We start from the raw sequence: 16,078 nt of genomic DNA on the forward strand, positions 1-16,078 counted from the left end.
CAAGGTTCTCAGGAAACAGTAAACACTAAACGGTAAAGTGGTGACAAACTACACAGTTCTGTGCAAACGGATTCATAAAGATACTCTACGTTAAATAAGAAATGTGCGCCAAGACATTTGAATCTCAGATCACGTGCTGCGCCGAGAGGAGTCTGTGAGTTGCTAAGCAATGGATAAAATAAACCGGATTACCAAGTGACTCATGTAGACTCGTTTTTCGCATGATCAGATTACTGAAGTGCTTGTAAACTTGTTAAACAGATAGCTATCCAAATCAGATTTTTGGAAGTTATCAGATTATTGTGTGCATCTACGTGCACTCAGTGCTGGTTGAGGAGTAAGTGCAAATGTGTGTGTGTGTGTGTGTGTGTGTGTGCGTGTGTGTTTGTGTGCACACATTTGTACTTGTGTTTCAGAGGAGTGGGAGGGAGTGTGTGTGTGTGTGTGTGTGAGAGACAGTGTGTGTGCTTTTTCATTCTCAATGTAAATCTGATGTCAAGCTGCAAGCTGAAGCTCAAGTGTGTGGGTGGAAACGGCTCCCAGCTTACTCCCTTTGAGAGAGAGTGAGCGGGCAGGCGGGAGAGAAAGAGAGAGCGTGAGAGAGAGAGAGAAAAGACAGAAGGAAAGACAGAGAATGCAGAGATGGAGTGCTCTTGCTTTGCTGATTATATTAAGGAGATTATATTACAGGTATTGTGTTTTCAAAAGGAAGGTGCAGAACATTAGGCTCTTGATCATCCACATCATTTTAATTTGCCAGTGAAATTACAAAACAATTGGAATAAATTCTACATTTCTATATTCATACTTTGCTCAAAGATGTATGTGCGATTTTTCAAATGTTTCCACTCAGCGAAGACCTAAAAAAAATGCAAATCCACTAAGAGTGAACCTGTCCTCCAGTGGTGATTTCTTTTCAGTGCTTCCACCTGCTGTTATCCTCAGGGATTGTTCTCTCAGCTGTGGATGGTGCTACTAACAGTAACCCACACCACCATTTTAGCAAGAACACACTGTGAACAAACCCTGGCATGTGGAAATATCTGATGTTGAATCTACAGACTATACTTTACTCAGTGTGCGATTGGTAGAATATTGTAAACTGGATGCTTTGTGCTTATTTTGAGTTACTTGATGCGTCAAAATGATGTTATACGTCACTGATTTTTGAAAATAAGGGCATGAAAGTACCCAGCCCTGTTTAGTTATGATCTTAAGGTCCATCTGTGAGCCTTGAATAAACAGGTTTTATAGTAGATAATTTAAAAATCAGTCTAGGCAGTGTGTATGAAATCAATGTAACTTAAAATCTACAGCTGCAATAGAATATAGCTCAATTACTGTATGCTCCCTAACTAGGGAGATTGAAGATCCTTGAGGGGACTATCCCAATGACAGCTCAGTACCTATTAGTACTGAGAAGTAGCTGGCAATTTGGCTAGTTTCAAGACATAAAGACATGAGTGACCCCCTGGTTTCTAGCATTTCTGCCAAAACAAATACCAGTCATCAACAGTTGCACTAGATACACTGAGGTAAAATATAAAAAAATGTCTAGAAATAAGTTAATGTTTAATATAAGGCCATTAGAAATACTGACTTTGATTTTTAAAGGGTGTCACCTCATCAGTATGCAGAACGTGTGATGCTAAGAAAGGATTGCCTATGATAACTGTAAAGTTTTGCACACAGCAATAGCACTATCCCACTGTTAGATACCTTCAATGGAAATTTAATTCTGTCATCAGTAGATATTAATTTTGTGCAATATTACTGTTGTTTTAACTAAAATTGTTGGACCACTTGCATCGGACAACTGTGTGGGTTCTACTCCAAGCGTGTTGAGCTGTTTAATGTTGTTGTTTTGGCAGCTGTAATGTCTCTGAAGAAGCATCCGCTAGCCTTTAACCTCCCTGCTTGGTAGCATCAAGAACCTGGGGTATGACCAAGTGAATGGTGGAACTGAAAATTACAGAGAAACCATCCCATCATATAATCACGCTAAATTCAACTACAGGGTGGGCCATTTATATGGATACACCTTAATTAAATGGGAATGGTTGGTGATATTAACTTCCTGTTTGTGGCACATTAGTATATGGGAGGGGGGAAACTTTTCAAGATGGGTGGTGACCATGGCGGCCATTTTGAAGTCGCCATTTTGGATCCAACTTTTGTTTTTTCAATGGGAAGAGGGTCATGTGACACATCAAACTTATTGGGAATATCACAAGAAAAACAATGGTGTAACTTTATTCTTTCATGAGTTATTTACAAGTTTCTGAACACTTATAAAATGTGTTCAAAGTGTTGCCCATTGTGTTGAATTGTCAATGCAACCCTCTTCTCCCACTCTTCACACACTGATAGCAACACTGCAGGAGAAATGCTAGCACAGGCTTCCAGTATCTTTAGTTTCAGGTGCTGCACATCTTGATGGTATGGTGTGGTATATGGGGTACAAAGATAGTGGGGCCATTCCTCATCAATGGAAACCTCAAGGCCACTGGATATGCGAAATTGCTACATGATGACGTGTTTCCCTCTTTATGAGTTTTTCCAGCAAGATGGTGCACCACCACATTATGGGTGTCAGGTCCGAGCATTCCTAGATGAACAGTTTCCTTGAAAGTGGATTGGTCGTCGTGGGCCACTTGAATGGCCCCCATGGTCTCCTGGTCTGACCCCCTTAGACTTTTATCTTTGGGGTCATCTGAAGTCAATTGTCTATGCTGTGAAGATACGAGATGTGCAGCACCTGAAACTACAGATACTGGACGCCTGTCCTAGCATTTCTCCTGCGGTGTTGCTATCAGTGTGTGAAGAGTGGGAGAAGAGGGTTGCATTGACAATCCAACACAATGGGCAGCACTTTGAACACATTTTATAAGTGGTCAGAAACTTGTAAACAACTCATGAAAGAATAAAGTTACGTTAAAACCAAGCACACCCTTGTTTTTCGTGTGAAATTCCCAATAAGTTTGATGTGTCACATGACCCTCTTCCCATTGAAAAAACAAAAGTTGCATCCAAAATGGCTGACTTCAAAATGGCCGCCATGGTCACCTCCCATCTTGAAAAGTTCCCTCCCTCCCACATACTAATACTAATTCCCATTTTATTAAGGTGCATTCATATAAACGGCCCATACCCTGTACTAAATTCATGTGTACAAAACTTTTTTGGTCAAATAAGTTTGGACCAACGTTTCATCGGAATTTGACAAGAACCAGAAGCCATGTTACTAATCATATCAACTTTGAAAAACGATGACTCAGAACACTGCAATGATGGGCCTGGAATGACACAGTGACAAGTATAAATATTAATGAGGCTTCAGACTCATACCTACAGGAGAAATGGTGCGGATGAAGCTGATACAATTCCTCTGTCTTTGCAAATGAATCCTTCAGGCGTCCTCGGCTGCTGGCTGCTGGACGCATGAGCGGCTTTGAGTGCCCGTGAGTGACACGCTCCTTTCTCACTCTTTACTCCAGGTGACTTGATGTCTTGATTTCGGAGGTGTTCCGAGTTGTTTTAATAGTGTTACATTCCCCTGGTGTGCTTGTGTGCAAGATACAAGAGTCTAACATGGTTGAGAGAGATTATAGAACACTGTTGTGTGTGTGAGTGTGTGAGTGTGCAATGATGAATGAATTATGAAGTGAAGAAGCCATAAATAAATGCGTAAACTTTTTTATCCATTAAGGAGTCCTCGAGCTGCAGTACCTTCATAAATCCAGCTTTAACAGTCCTTAATAAAGAATAATTACAGCGACTCTCACCGATAAACCTGAGACTAAATCATTAAGAGTCCTACATTTACAGAAAGTTTGTACAGCGATGTTATAATAGGGCACTACATTTTAAGGCTATAAGAATTATTGAAACACGACTAGGAAGAATTTGCTAAGACCACTACTGTACGTATATTAATATTAGTATAAAAGAAGCCCAGTTATTGTAGTATGTGTAATATATAAAAATAGTGCACTCATACAGAGTGAACCTGGTTGACCTGGCGGAAGGGGGCGTGGCTCATCGCTCGGCTCCACCCTCCAGCCCTGCCTCCTCCTGGGCACGTGGCCCCGTCCGGCTGTGTCGGCCCCGGGCCCTCGTGGCCTCGGCCATCCCGCTGCCCGCCGCCGGGCCCTCGGCTCCGCTCATGGCTCAGGGGGCGGAGACGTTGAGAGAGGAGAGCCTGATGAACACTTAATCTGTGCGAATGAAAATAAACTTGGCCGCGGTAAACGTGCCAGTGGAATAAGCCAAACTTAGACTGCGCTGCCTGAGATGGGAGGAGGAGGCAAACCAACAGGACAGATCAGCATCACGGTGGAGAGAGAAAGAGAGTGAGAGAGTATAAAAAATGAATGAGAGAGAGAGAGAGAGAGAGAGAGAGAGAGAGAGCAAAACAGTGAACAAAACCCAAGAAAAGATGGAGGGAACAGAGAAAGAAAAGGACAGAAATAAAAGGGACTACAAGAGAATTACAGAGAGAGAGAGAGAGGGAGAGGGAGAGAGAGAGAGAGCGAGAGAGTAAAGAGAACTAGAGGGGGAGGGATGGGAAAAGAGCCAAAGGGAGGACGGAAGAAAGAGAAATACGAAAGAGGAAAGGAGGGAGGAGAAGTCGAGACAGGGAGGAAAAAAGGAGGGCAGATACGGAGGGATCCAGAGCAACAGAGATAAAGGCAAAGATAAAGAGAGAGATACAAGAGCGAGAGAGGAATGAAAGAGGCAGAGAGAGAGACGGAGAGATAAGGAGTGACAGAAAGAGGGCAAAGTAAGAGAGGAAAGAGAAAGGGTGAGATAAGAAAACAAATGTATATACAGAGAGAACAAGAGAAGGGACAGATGAGTGAAAGAAAGGGACAGAAAAGAGGGCAAGAGGAAAGAAGTGAAAGGGAACAGAAATGGAGAGAAAGAGCGAAAGTGAGATAGAAAAGAAAGATGAGAACTGAGCAGAGAGAGAGAGAAGAAGAAGAAATAAAGTAGGTAGAAAGATGAAGAAATATAAAACAGAGAAAAATGGACAGAGAATATATAAGACGGATAACGGACAAAGGGACAGAAAGAAAGGAAGACAGGAGCAAGAAGGAGACAGAAGAAAATGCAGAAAGAGAGAGGGGGAGAGAAATAAGAGACTAGGCAGATAAGGAGTGACAAAACAAAGAGAACAAGAGATGACAGAGTGACAGAAAAAAGCTAAAGGTAAGTAGCGGCAGAGGCAGAAATGCAATGGAGAGAGAGAGAGAGAGAGAGAGAGAGAGAGAGAGAGAGAGAGCACTGCTGTACTGTAATTACAGCATTTAAGGTGGAATCTTCCGCTCCTCCTGTTCCAGCTCTTCCAGAGAAAAACAAACAGTTCACTCCAGGTCTTCAGTAGATGGGACACGCACACACACACCGGACGGACCGAGCTCCGCAGGAAAGTGTCCACACACTCGCACTCACACACGCTGCGACCCCCTGTACAGCAGAACTTAACGAGTCCTTACAGAGAGAGAGAGAGAGAGAGAGAGAGAGAGAGAGAGAGAGAGAGAGAGAGAGGCAGTGAGTGGCAGCGGAGGATGAGTGTGTGAGTGTGTAGTCAGAATTGTCCAAAAATAAAGGCTGTCCAGTTTTGAACGGTTGAAAACGAGCAGCGCTGGTCCTTTCAGCTCCGGTTATTATTTCCCTCTGACTCTCACAGTCTTACTGACAGTGTGCCAGAGCGAGCGAGAGAGAGCGCGGGAGAGAGAGAGAGAGAGAGAGAGAGAGAGAGAGAGAGAGAGGCAAAGAAGCAGACAAGGGGAGGTGGGTGGGGTACAGATGGATGAAGAGTGATGGAGAGTACTTTAGATGAAGCCTGGGGTGACTCTCTCTCTCTCTCTCTCTCTCTCACTCTGATATTCACTTACACAGACACACACCCTCTTTCCACACAATGCAGGCTAGCGCTGGCAGGCATTAGCGGGAGAGGTTCAGAGAGGCAGGTTATGTGTGTGTTGTGTGTGTTGCTGTGTGTGGGAGGATTCGGCGTAGCTGCACAGCGCTGCACACCTCCACCCGCCGAGCACTCCGCCCGCTCTTCAAATGACCGTGAAGATGCGGCTCTTTCAGAACATCCACAAAAGCTGCGCTTATTCCTGCATCTGTCTTAAGACTCGTCCTTATTGTCGTCTCGCACAAAACCTGCCTTTGTGGAAGCCAGCAGGAGCGGTCTGTGCATAAGAGTGGGACGAAACACGTTTTATCCTTCGTTTTAATCAAGAATTTGTGCAAAAGAGCTTGCTTTGAAGTGACCAGCGTTGCCCAGAGAGAGAATGGGGGAGAGAGAGAGAGAGAGAGAGAGAGACTCTGCATCACCATGGCAACGGCAAGCTATGCCCACATGGAGGAAGCAGCGGTGGCAGAGGAGAGCAGTAGTCAGCCTCCGGCTTTTGGACAGATCCTGAGATTCCTGCGCTCAAACATTTTTACAGAAGTTGTAACGCACATATTTACTGCACACAACAATCTGAAACACTGTGGTACACAATTCTTTGCAGCTGCACTCAATTCTAGCCCAATACCCACCCCCATCCCCCCGTAAAATATAGCCATTACAAATTCCACCCACCTGCTGGAGCTCCCGAATTCACAGAATAAAACCAAGCTACAGTGGTGAAGGCTACTACACGCCTTTGTAAAATTGAGACCAAGTACGGCGAGTGCAAAAACAAATTTCATAAGCAGCTAGTAACTGAAACCAAAGCCCAAAATAGCGCAAAACAGAACAGCTCAGAGATCCAATTGTAAAAAAAAAGGGTATGAAAACTGAAACACTAATCTAGGGATAGATTATACCCCTTAACCAGCAGTTAACGGAGATATAGGGTCTTAAAGAAATGTGTGTGATATGATTTGGTCAAAATACCACAAGGATCAAACCCCACAGCAGCGTTCTCCCCCTGTCTAAAGAGCCCTGTTCAGAACAGCAGGTTTCAGTGCCTGTTCCTTTGAATGATAATGAGTCGCTCGCTATTCACCTCCAACTGATAAAGGAGCAGGAGCTCTGTTTTTAGCCGTTTTTGCTCTGTTCTCTTCCTTCTCTGTTTTTAGTTCTTATATTTCCACGCTCATTGTGTTTGCTTCGCTGCATTTAACCTCGTCTTTGCACTCTCACATAAACGCTGGTGCAATGCTGTGATTGGTGAAACTCAAACGAAGAGGCGGGACAAGTCTAAAGTGTAGGCACTCGACATGAGATGCAGCATGAAATCATAACGACTTCTTTATCCTGTGTTTACTCATTTAGGCACCCAACCAAAACTGACTGGGTGGTCTTTTTTTCACAGTGTGTGGGTTGGTAGGAGCTTCAAATACCCAAATTAGAGTGCAAATGCACTGAAAAGGTGGTTTTTTAATAATATGTGCCCTTTTAAATGTCGTTATTACAGATTGACAGTAAAAACTGTGAAGCAAATGGCCTGTAATTGGTCATTGAACCCAGAGTCGCCTCTGTAATAAGGGTGGTACCATTTCAAATCAATATCAAAGTGTCAGTCTTTCTCTGAAACCACAATCATCCTCTCAAAGTGAAGGAGGCAGAGAGTAAGGGGGAGTGACACTATGAAACCTCTCTGAAATGACTGGGGTCTTTTTAGATAGTTGCCAAATTTGCTTTTTAGCCAGTGAGGTAAAATATCTACCATAATGTGGTACAGGTCATGGCACATATATATATATATATATATATATATATATATATATATATATATATATATATATATATATATATACAGTGGAACCTCTACCTACGAACTTGATCCGTTCCGTGACCCGGTTCGCAAGTGGAAAAGTTCGTTTCTCGAGTCAATTTTCCCCATAAAAATAAAATAAAGGAAAAGCAATTAATGTGTTCCAGCCCCCACCCCGAAAGTCACCCTTTTTACACTGATAAATGTTTACAACACTCTCAAATTAGTAAAATAATACATGTAGCGTTACTAAAAATAAAAGAGAAATACAGTGGTAACAGTAATAAAAAATAAATAATAAAGTTTTAAGTGGTTACACATCGCTACCTTGAAGACGTGACGACTGGCTGGAGGAGTAACACAGGCACTGGCTGTATGACGGGAGGTGGGGGGTGGGGGTGGAATAACGGAGAGTAGGTGGTGAATGTGGGGAGACGAAGAGTAGATACGGCTTAACTTAGCACGAACTTCGATATCTGCTATTTACACTAATGCTAAATTGCTAAAGCTACAATTTGCTAATCCTAAAAGCTCACTTAAGTCTGGGTGCTGGGAGACTCGCCTATTGGGGTCAGTGGCCATTTCCAGCCGCCGGAGGCTCAGGTTCGTTTCTAGAGTCATGGTTCGTTGGTGGAGGCAAAAAATATTCAAATGCTCGGTTCGTATCTTGGAAAGTTCGTTAGTAGAGGCGTTCGTTAGTAGAGCTTCCAATGTATATATATATATATATATATATATATATATATATAAATATATATATAATCACTGGGCACACGGTGGGATCACACTTTGAAGGGTGCGCCAGTCCTTCACAGGGCGACACACACTCACACATTCATTCACACCTACGGACACTTTTGAGTCACCAATCCACCTCCCAACGTGTGTTTTTGGACTGTGGGAGGAAACCGGAGCACCAGGAGGAAACCCACGCGGACACGGGGAGAACACACCAAACTCCTCACAGACAGTCACCCGGAGCAGGACTCAAACCCACAACCTCCAGGTCCCTAGAGCTGTGTGACTGCGACACTAACCTGCTATTAATTTATATATAATTTGAGCTAAATAATTAAGCAAGCTTAATAAATAACCTTTATACACATAACGACAGCACCTCAAGCTGATGTTAAACTAGCTAAGGCTAACTGAGGACAAACTCCACTGGCTAGCTTTGATTCAGGGAGTGTGCTTTCTAAACAAGGCCAGAAATCAGGCGTGTGATTGAGTCAACAAACTGCTCTGGAGTTATTGAATTTTTATTCACAGTCAACAGAAAACCCAACAGTGTTAAACTGTGTTAAGCCTAAGTTAGCCTTCTGAGAGTCTGAGAGTCACAAGGCTTCCTCACTCTCTCGCTTCTCCCCAACTCTTCCTCACCCTCTTTCTTCTTGCGTTCGTTCCAACCGTCTGCGTCTGCTCTATAATTATTTCCATGGTTACCGTTAGAGATGTGAGCCTAAGCTGGTGTACAAATGTGTCTTTCCTCTTGCCGCTATTTTTTTTTCTCTCCTTTCCGTTTTTCACTTTCTCCATCTGACTGTGCTTGTTAGCATACAATTACTCACCCACATCTGAGAGAGGCACGCAAACTACAACCTCTTTTCTCTCCCACTCTCTGAACAAGATGGAATTGATTCTTTTACAGCGGCCCGTGTAATGTGGCACGATAGATTAATAAACACAGCCCCGTGATAGCGTCCATGTTTCGTTTGCTACATACGGTCTAATACGACCTAATCATGAAGTCTGTAATGGGAGTTAAGGGAATAATTCACTCAGGAATGCTGATGTAATGGTTAACTAAAGCTTAGGACTGGGTAATATAGAAACTTCATTATAATATCTGCCCCAGAATGAACTGTTCCACCTTAAACAGAGCAGTTACTGGTGCATCATATAAGGTGATGGAGTCAACATCACTTGTTAAAATAGTTACACTGCACAAGCCTGCTGTCATGTTGTTATGGTTACTGTGGTATGACAAGCCATTTTTTTTATATCACCACAAAATATGGAAGCACTTTCCCATAGACAATATCTCTATTAGTTTTTGCCCCACAAGGAATGGACCATTTTTGTGTCTCAAAACATGTCCAACAAACCCCATCTCTGTCAGTAAACACACACACACACACACACACACCTGGAGCAGCAGGCAGCCAACCCAGCACCAAGGTAGCAGTTGGAGATTAGGTGCTTTGCTCAAGGGCACCACAGCCATGGATGCTGAGAGAGGTGAAAGCGCAGTTCCTTCTCTCCCCTTTCCACCAAATCTTCCTGGCAGTTTTGGGGATTGCCCCCTTGACCTTCCTGTCTCTCACAGTCCACAGAGCCGCCTCCGTGTAAGTCATCAGTGAGATCCAAAAAACAGCACCCTATTACTCAGGACTTCTAAAGCGGTAAAGAAATCTGTGGAAAACTACAGACAGCTATAGATCATATTAAGCCTTTATTTATGGTTAGCCACTAATATTTCGTACAATGTTTACCCCCCCATCTGCGTTGTGTGGTGAAGCTTCATTATGAAAGACCCCCGGATTTCTGTCTGTAAAACTAAGACACATCCCAGCCGTAAAGCTTTCTAGAGTCATGCCGTGTCATCCTCCAGCCTTTGTTCGTACTGTCCATGACTAACACATGCAGCTCTTCAGTCTGACAGCCCTGCGGGTCGCCAGCAGCAGCTGTTAAGGGAAACTGGGTATTAGAGAGACGGAATACACACAGCACTCGCACAAGCCGCATTTACAGTCGCCGCACATTTTGCCAGCATTCAAACTGTTACACAGACACATAGGAACTAAGAAGAAAGAAGTAGGGCTGGGTGATTTGGCAAAAACACAGTATGTACTGCACCTCAATATTGAGAAAAGGAAACTGTGATAGAACCACTACTAGGATGGTTAATACAATTTAATTTTTATTTCCAGGTATAAGCCAAATTGCTCTACTTTACATAGTCTCTGAGTGTGCAATAGGGCAAATGGAGAAGGAGAGTAATACAGTGTTGGTAGAGATATAGCCATTTCTCTAAAATTGTATTACATTTTTTTTGAATGCCTCCTAGACTTAATCTTCACCTCAGGTCACTGTCTGGCTCCGGTTCCTCCCACAGTCCAAAAACACATATTGGTAGGTCGACTGACTGTTTGAAATAGCCCACATGCTTGTGTGTGTGTGAGTTTTTTGTGTGTGAGTGTGTGAGACTGTCCCCAGTAGTGAGTGTGTGACCAACTAGGCGAGTGTGTGATGCCTTGTGATTGACAGGCTTCCTGTTGAGGGTGTCATTCACTTACAAAATGTTAAATGTCTCTTACTACCCTACTTTTCCCTATAACTAAAATGTCCTCTGTTTAGAGTGACTCTATTATTCATTCATTCATTATCTGTAAGCGCTTATTCATATCCAGTTCAGGGTTGCGGTGGGTCCGGAGCCTACCCGAAACCACTGGGTGCAAGGCGGGAACACACCCTGGAGGGGGCACCAGTCCCTCACAGGGCGACACACACACTTACACCTTCTGACACTTTTGAGTCAACAATCCATCTACCAATGTGTTTTATTTGGGGGGAGGGGCTGTCAGAGGAAACCCATGCAGACACAGGGAGAACACACCACACTCCTCACAGATAGTCACCCGGAGGAAACCCACGCAGACACAGGGAGAACACACCACACTCCTCACAGACAGTCACCCGGAGGAAACCCACGCAGACACAGGGAGAACACACCACACTCCTCACAGACAGTCATCCAGAAGAAACCCACGCAGACACAGGGAGAACACACCACACTCCTCACAGACAGTCACCCGGAGGAAACACACGCAGACACAGGGAGAACACACCACACTCCTCACAGACAGTCACCTGGAGGAAACCCACGCAGACACAGGGAGAACACACCAAACTCCTCACAGACACCTGACAGGAGCAGGACTCTATCCCACAACCTCCAGGTCCCTGGAGCTGTGTGACACCGTGCTGCCCATGTTGAGTAATAAAATTCATAATACAAAATGTAGCTAAGCTGCCTAAATTTAAGATAACTTCCCTCACTAATACATCAATTTTGCTGCCGCTTTTCAGACAGTAAAAAGGGTCTGAAAAGTGCTCTCACCCCTGGGTTAAAATCTATAGGAACCTGGGTACACGTTTCTAACCTTAAATGACTTCACCCACTGCAGATTTAGAAGATGGAAGTCTACGACTTGCAGCGAGTGATGAATTCCTGACTGGATGCCAAACCAGCTCCTATTCTGACCTTTCTTCAGCCATGAGGAGAGCACATCATTACTTATGACATTTACACACATTAGCGCTGAGGACATCTGTAATGATGGGCTTGGACATGCAACAAGTACACTGGTTTGTAGCTTTATTAGTTTCAAAGCGCCATTACAGACGTTTTTGCCTTCCAGCTCCTAAAAGAAGTGGAGTGATAAGCAATCTCGACCCCTCTAGCTGTCACATTTCCATTAAAAATAACGCCGTCCTTTTTAGGGAACTCCCTGCACAAAACAGAGCACAAATTCCATTGAACCTAGTGATAAATTGTGTATTTAGGAGTCATTAAGTATAAGAATTTAAGGTGCATTCCAGCTTAAAACCAGCATTTAGCATATGCCTCAGTCGCGGTTTGACTGAACTTGTAATTTTACATCATTTTCACATCCTTCATCAATTCTCTCACTACAGTATTCAGCCTGCACACTACAAACACACCCATTGAACTATTGGGAATCCATGTAGTGTCAACAATCCTGAGGGCGAGCCTAGACATTGATCGATAGGTGAATATATACAAAGTTAGCATTAATGTAATTCCTGCCTCGGTCATCAACCACGTTCCAAATGAACTGAAAAACATCTGCAATGTGCAACATAACCAAACATGGAAAGCAGGAAGAGGCCAATTCTAATCTGTTTTACTTGAGGTAACACCCTCACACTGCACACACAAAACCTGGTTTTGATTTCCCGTCTTTGAACAAGACAACTACCATCCGTATCTCTCTGAAAGTGTCCGCTGAGCATGCAAAAGTTCAGTTTGTCACTGTCTTTTTTCCCCAGAACTATACGTTAAACCTAGCAACATAAAGTCCCTGAATAGTAATAATATGTCACATGTCCCTTTCCCAAAAGGATGCCTATTAAAGTAGCACATCTCTCTAATTCTAAGTAGACATATGGTTTACGGTGGATAAGTGCATAATTACAGACCTACAGTCTCAGTAAATGTATTTCACAATGCTATGATTATGAGGAAAATTAGCAATGAAAAGTAAACAGACAGAATTTCGAGGACTCCAAAAAAATCCCAGTGTTAGTCTGAGCGTGGAAGAGGGATGATGGGGAAATGAGGACACACTTGAAACATGGGCAGTGCCACCTGGCTGGGCTGGGTGCCAGGGCTGGAGTGTAAACGGTGAGGTTGGCAGTGTGTCGGTGTTGGCAGTGCCACGCGAGAGCACGTGCCGGCACACACATATGCACACGCTGGGTCCAATGCACACGGACCACACTAATCAAGCTAAAAGGAGAACCAACACATGAACGAATAGGGTACTTATGGTCAAGGTTACTATAGTTGAGCAGGAATTTGCTCCTTAATTTGGGTCTATAGCTACAAAGCTAATGTAGCTAAGTCCTCATAGAAACATAAACCTACGGTTGTGCATTTTTGTACTCTCCACCTCCATTTTGTTTATTGGGTTAAATCATTTCTAATTGACCCTTCTGTGCTTCAGTTTTACAACGGTACTGTTTTAAGCTGCATGACCTACCCAAGTCATTCATGTTTTGTAATTTCCAAGAACTACGGCACTTTTCCACTACACGGGACCTATGCTACTCAACTTGAATCTAATCAGCATTTTTTAGTACCTGCCCTTTCATGGTTCCCAGTGACCCGAGTAGGGACTAAAACTTTCACACATCCAGCACAAACTAGCCATTTGTGAAACCTCCAAGCCACAGTAGTGATCACATTTGTACAGAGACCTCTACCGTCCTCCGTACAAATGAGATCCAATGGTATGTTTTATAAACTGAGAGTACGGATTACTACATTTGTAACCTGTACCCTCAATTAAACAAAACCATACCCTCAGATTTGTAAGTTGTACCCTCAATGTAGAGCATTTAGCATTTACCATGCAGTGGAAAAGCACCAACAGGTCAAGCATAAGACTAGACGGCATCATTGCCATTTGACTGCACCAATTTATTCCATGTCTAGGACTAATCTACATCCAGGAAATGGACCCCAATAATTTTTAGCTGTTTTTACATCAGGTTTCATAGCTCAATTCTGCATAAGAGTTGGGTTTTATGTGACAGTATATATTTTCATTTGGAGATATAGTGAATCTGATCCCAGTGCAGACTGAACACAATACGTTATCATATCGTCGTTGTCCAATTCACGTCTCCATTTTGTCAATTTTTTAAACACAGCAGCTGTCCTTAATATTGTGTGAACAGTTCCTGATGAATGGACCAATAGACATTTTACTTGGAATAAAATCAGTTTACATTGACTTCCATTGAACGTTTCCTTCTCCTGTAAAGTTACTATTTTGGGAGATACATGGTTTTAATTGGTTAGTGATGATATAATATGAAAGACATGTAAAATGTGTGTAATTTACAGATGCACTGTTTACAACGCTAGTGCTGATGTCCATTTTTGCAATAGCTCCAAAACAAAATGAATTTCCAAACGTATCAAGGCTGACTGGCAGCGACTGGGATGAGTCACTGTGTGACTGATTTTGACCACACTATGCCTTTAAGAAGTAACCTGTATTGGCATTCAGTGAGTTGCTCTCTATCTCCAGTAAAAGGCATGTCTTTCTCAGCCCTGTGCACATCCTGTGTGAGTGGCGAGGAAGGAAAGAGATCAGCGTCAAGCCTTAGCCTGACAACCCTTCCGTCCCTGTCCCCTCTGAGAGGATACGCACCACTGGGAGGCTGCCGTGCAGTTTGCACATATTCAATTAGAGGAGCACAACTACAGCCACTGCAATACAGGCCCAAGACAAGCCAGGGGAGACTGAGACCTGCTGATAACACACTCTTACATCGGCCTGCTGTTAAAGAGACACTGCAGGAATGCTAAGCAGGCAGTGGTCATTCTACACACACTGCACTGTCAAACAGCACTCCTGCATGCTGATGTTTACTTAAGATGCACAGCAAGATCAGCAAAATAACACCAGCGATGAATAATCACTAAACAAAACACATTTCTGTAGAAAAAAAGTACTGGTTCAATGTTAGGACTTCATTGACTGGCCGATATTTGGTTTCCGAAGGAAAGATGCATTCATTATCCTCCGTTCCAGATGATCGGACATGCTGTGCTGTTCACAGCTTTTTTGTTTTCCACATATTAAACTTCTGACAGACCGGCCGAGCAGTGGGCATGTGTATTTCAATGGGAGAGCAGATAAATCTGTTCTAATTTAGTATATAACCCTCAAATCTCCATAAAAAACAGCATTCTATTAGTACTTACACTGTAAGTTAGTGCCATCTTGTTTGTCATATATGTGTTCTATTTCATCTGTACAGTGAAATGAACCATGCTTTTATCGTCATTGCACAGCATTACAATGAATATGTGCGTCCACATTTAATCCATGTGTAGCAGTGAAAAACACACATACATTAATGCACTAGGGGAAACAAACACACAAAACTGGAGCGGTGGGCAAACATCCCAGCGCCCATGCAGCAGGTGGGGGTTATCTGAAGATAGGGCTGGACGATACGGCCAAAATATGTATCACAATATTTCTTAATGTTGGTCGATACGATATAATTTCGATATCAATATATCGAACAATATCAAATCCACTCAAAAATTCCAAAAACAAATAAGAAACATCACCATCAAACATAAACCTCTTGGCTTTGTCAATATTAATATTTTCACTAACTACTCACACCCATGGACACTCTTGAATGGCCAATCCACATTAACCGGAGTATCTGGAGGAAACCCACGAAGACACAGGGATAACACATCAAGCTTCTAACTGACGGCGATTTATGTGTCGGCTGTGGATGAATGATGAAGCCTTTACAGAAAGGCTTTGAGCCTGCTGCTGGAAAATATAGACAGCACTATGGGTCTCTTTGCTGCAAGAGTCACTGTAAAACTGCTACACTGCAAAACATAAGGTAATATCTTTGTTAGTAGCTTCAAAGAAAACAAATGTTTTTTTTTTATTCAGAAAGAAGTGCATTCAACGCTGTACAAGGTCAATCTATTGCATTGTTCCAGCCAAATTTTGAAAAAATTCTTTCATTTTCTGTAGTCAGCCTGTGAGAAATGATACATATAAAAC

General features: G+C 43.0%; 1 protein-coding gene across 9 annotated transcripts in view; it reads right to left on the minus strand.

The window, feature by feature from the left end:
- Nucleotides 1-16,078, minus strand: part of syngap1b (synaptic Ras GTPase activating protein 1b) — a 138,648-nt gene that overhangs the window by 61,310 nt on the left and 61,260 nt on the right. The window contains exon 1 of one of the 9 annotated variants that reach the window (XM_066645034.1): nucleotides 3,353-4,344. The exons of 7 other annotated variants lie outside the window; for them this stretch is intronic. In XM_066645034.1, coding sequence (XP_066501131.1) covers nucleotides 3,353-3,443 — 91 coding nt within the window. In that variant the 5' untranslated portion in view covers nucleotides 3,444-4,344. Of the gene's footprint in view, nucleotides 1-3,348; nucleotides 4,345-16,078 lie in introns of those variants that run through there. One more of the 9 variants, XM_066645036.1, reaches the window with a different exon arrangement.

The sequence above is a fragment of the Hoplias malabaricus genome, chromosome 1 (genome assembly GCF_029633855.1).
Source record: "Hoplias malabaricus isolate fHopMal1 chromosome 1, fHopMal1.hap1, whole genome shotgun sequence".
Lineage (NCBI taxonomy): Eukaryota > Metazoa > Chordata > Actinopteri > Characiformes > Erythrinidae > Hoplias > Hoplias malabaricus.